The sequence below is a fragment of the Lactuca sativa genome, chromosome 6, assembly GCF_002870075.4.
Source record: "Lactuca sativa cultivar Salinas chromosome 6, Lsat_Salinas_v11, whole genome shotgun sequence".
NCBI lineage: Eukaryota > Viridiplantae > Streptophyta > Magnoliopsida > Asterales > Asteraceae > Lactuca > Lactuca sativa.
The window spans coordinates 83,535,505-83,538,551 of NC_056628.2; the positions used below are offsets into that span (position 1 = coordinate 83,535,505).

Below are 3,047 nucleotides of genomic sequence, written 5' to 3' on the forward strand. Positions count from 1 at the left end.
TAAATTTCTTTGTTTTGGTATTTTCTTTTGACTTTGAAAATATCCCCTAATTTCAAAACCCTACATTTTCTAACTATTATTTATACTTTTTTCCAATTCTTTGATTTTGATCATTATCTCTACGCGGTTCCTTCAATTCGGCATAGTTTTGCATCGCCGCATCGTAATTCAGTTCGCCGATTGTTGTTTGGTACGTCAATTTATGTAACCCCTTTTGTTTTTAACTGTATTTTGAGGTTTTCGTATTTGGTTGAGGGAGAATTGTCGTCTGATTATCATTTTTAGTAATCTGTGATTGAAATTTACTGATTAGAGAATCAAATCAAGAGAAGTGATTACTTTTGGAGTTTACTTGGTGGTTTGATCTAAATTCTAATCCAATTTGTTTTCATATTTGGTTTGAACTCGACCTCTTTTTGTGTTGTGGAAATTGATCTACAATTTGTTGTTAGATCGTGGTAATTGTTGTTTATCGACTAGTTCAAGACATTACTGTTTTATATGTTCTTCACTTCTTATTGGTCTAAACGCGTTGCATAAGATGTTCTCCAGTTAGCATGGATGCACGATTTTCATTATCGTTGAGGTCAATTTTACAAAGTATATGTTTGGCTATCTGTGTCTACCATGTGAAGATAGATATTGTTTTATGGAGTACACAACACTCCATAACCAAATGCTGAAATATTCTGATAATAAACTCTCTTGTGATTACAGTTATTTCACATCTTCTGGAAACAATGCGTGCACCATCTTTATTTGCACAATGCTTACCTGGATTAGTCCCTGATCGTGTAAGTCAAAGCCTTTCTACTACATCAGATAGAGAAATGCATTTACCTTCACCAGCTGTTGAAATCCTTCCATCTAAGGTATTTCCTCTCATCTAAAAGAGACAACTTAGCAAAATGGACATAAGTTCCTTGATTTTAATTGCATGACATTCTTCTTCATCAATACAGATGGAACACCCTTATAAATATGCTGCTGAGAGCATAGATTTGCAAGGTGTAAATATCTTCAAGGTGCGTTTTGTAGTGTTCCCTATGTCATACTCCCTAACATTCCAAACTACTTGATTTAATTGGTCTTCTTGTTTTTATTTCAGGGAAAAGTTAGTGTCTCAGATATGATAGGTTCAGAATTGATTCAATCAAAAGCTGATGGTAAATAATACGTGTTTATGACATCATTAGTTTTGTTAAAAGTTAAAACTAAAGTTGATTTTAATTCAGGATCTTTCAAATCATGGGATAGCTCATTTGATCTTGTGAAAGTTCTTAAGCATGAGATTCGTGATGCACAACTAAGTTTTAGAGGGAAAAGAGTGCTTGAGCTTGGTTGTGGCTATGGGCTTCCAGGGATCTTTGCTTGTTTAAAGGTACATTAATCATTCTTCTCATAGATTCCATTCCCCCTAATAATAATTTTAATTTTTTTTTTTTAAATATTTCAGGGAGCTTCAGTAGTACACTTTCAAGATTTAAATGCAGAAACAATAAGATGCACAACAATCCCAAACGTCCTTGCAAATCTCCAACAAGCGCGTGACAGACAAAGTAGACAGCCAGAAAGTTCACTTACTCCATCCAGACAAACCATTTCTCCCACGGTTCACTTTTACGCAGGGGAATGGGAAGAACTCGGGACTGTTTTGTCAATTGTAGAACCCGAGGGACTGGAATTGCCGAAACCTACAAACTTAAGTTTCTCAGAGGAGGATTTCATGGACGCGTGTAGTAGTCAAGATGGAAGCATCATTGGACTTGGACATGAAACTTCTTCTAGAAGATCACGGAAGCTTTCCGGAAGCAGGGTTTGGGAAAGGGCTAGTGAAACGGATCATAGAGAAGAAGGTGGATATGATGTTATTTTAATGACTGATATTCCGTATTCCGCTACTTCTTTGAAGAAACTCTATTCTCTAATTAAAAAGGTACATATTTGATATTACTACGTATGTAACGTATACATTTTGTGATGATATTTTTTTTATTAAAATTAAAATTTGTCATCAGTGTTTGAAGCCTCCTTATGGAGTGTTATTTGTGGCGACAAAAAAACATTTTGTGGGGTCCAACAGTGCTGCGAGACAACTGAGGAACTTGGTGGAGGAAGAGGGCGTGTTTGGGACGCATATAATTAAGGATCTTACAGACAGAGAAGTTTGGAAGTTCTTTCTTAAATGAACATATAGTAATAATTATAAAAAACTATTTTACTAATTTTATTTTTTAGTTTTAAGTTTTAACCCCTATTGTACGTTGAAGAGCATTTTTAATTACGGTGGGAAATAAATCGTGCTATGCTTTTAACGTTGTTTTTTTTTATTTCTTTAAAAGTTTACTTCATTTGTCAGGTGTATATGTAAAGAGTAAAGACCTAGTGGCTCTCTCTATAATGTTTTCTTTGTATTCATTTATTCAAAGTTGTGTATGTTTTGTGTTTCACAGTTTATATGAATCTCGTATTTTGGGAAAAGCGTTTTCATTTTTATTTAAATAATTGCATGTTTAATGGTTGTGGGTTATTTCATTTGTATTTCATTCGTATTTTGGGAAAAGAGTTTTCATTTTTATTTAAATAATTACATTGTACTTTGAAGGAATGAGGATGCTCATATTCTGTCTTGTATGCATCCAACTCTTTCATCAACTGATATTGAATAGTAGGCCATTAATCTTCCTATAAACCACGGCATAAAGTTATCGCTCAAAACAACAATTTCCTTGGTGGTATATTGACAGACATTTTCAGAAATTGGTTAATGTATGTATGTTGAGGATGTTGGTCATATGCATAAATAATTAAATATTTCATCTTGCGGGTTCTTGGTTTATATAGCCATGTTCACAATAAAATCATCCACCTGCGAATATTTACCTTTAGTCTAAATGGACAGTTACTTTTTGGGTGCTAATGTTTTTTGTGGAGATTTGCATACTTTTTGTAAACACCTCCACGATTACACTAAAATCATCCATGTGTGAATATTTTCCTTCCAATTTGAAAGGACAGTTAATTTTTTTGGTGCTAGTATTTTTGTG

The 3,047-nt window shown here is 33.7% G+C and overlaps 1 protein-coding gene across 1 annotated transcript; it reads left to right on the top strand.

Moving 5' to 3' along the window:
- Window positions 1-2,315, top strand: LOC111891234 (uncharacterized). Its single transcript, XM_023887303.3, has 7 exons — window positions 1-190; window positions 718-872; window positions 963-1,025; window positions 1,109-1,166; window positions 1,236-1,381; window positions 1,457-1,936; window positions 2,019-2,315. The coding sequence occupies exons 2-7, from the start codon at window positions 741-743 to the stop codon at window positions 2,187-2,189; spliced, it is 1,050 nt and encodes a 349-aa protein (XP_023743071.1). The 5' UTR covers window positions 1-190; window positions 718-740; the 3' UTR covers window positions 2,190-2,315.
- The last annotated feature ends 732 nt before the right edge of the window (window positions 2,316-3,047 follow it).

What these genes read in the sequence shown, in the direction of transcription:
- LOC111891234 (XM_023887303.3), top strand. Translation starts at nt 741, where the DNA reads ATGCGTGCACCATCTTTATTTGCACAATGCTTACCTGGATTAGTCCCT. An exon ending in GATTCAATCAAAAGCTGATG is followed by an intron (nt 1,167 to 1,235) that starts GTAAATAATACG and finishes ATTTTAATTCAG; the next exon opens with GATCTTTCAAATCATGGGAT. An exon ending in TCTATTCTCTAATTAAAAAG is followed by an intron (nt 1,937 to 2,018) that starts GTACATATTTGA and finishes ATTTGTCATCAG; the next exon opens with TGTTTGAAGCCTCCTTATGG.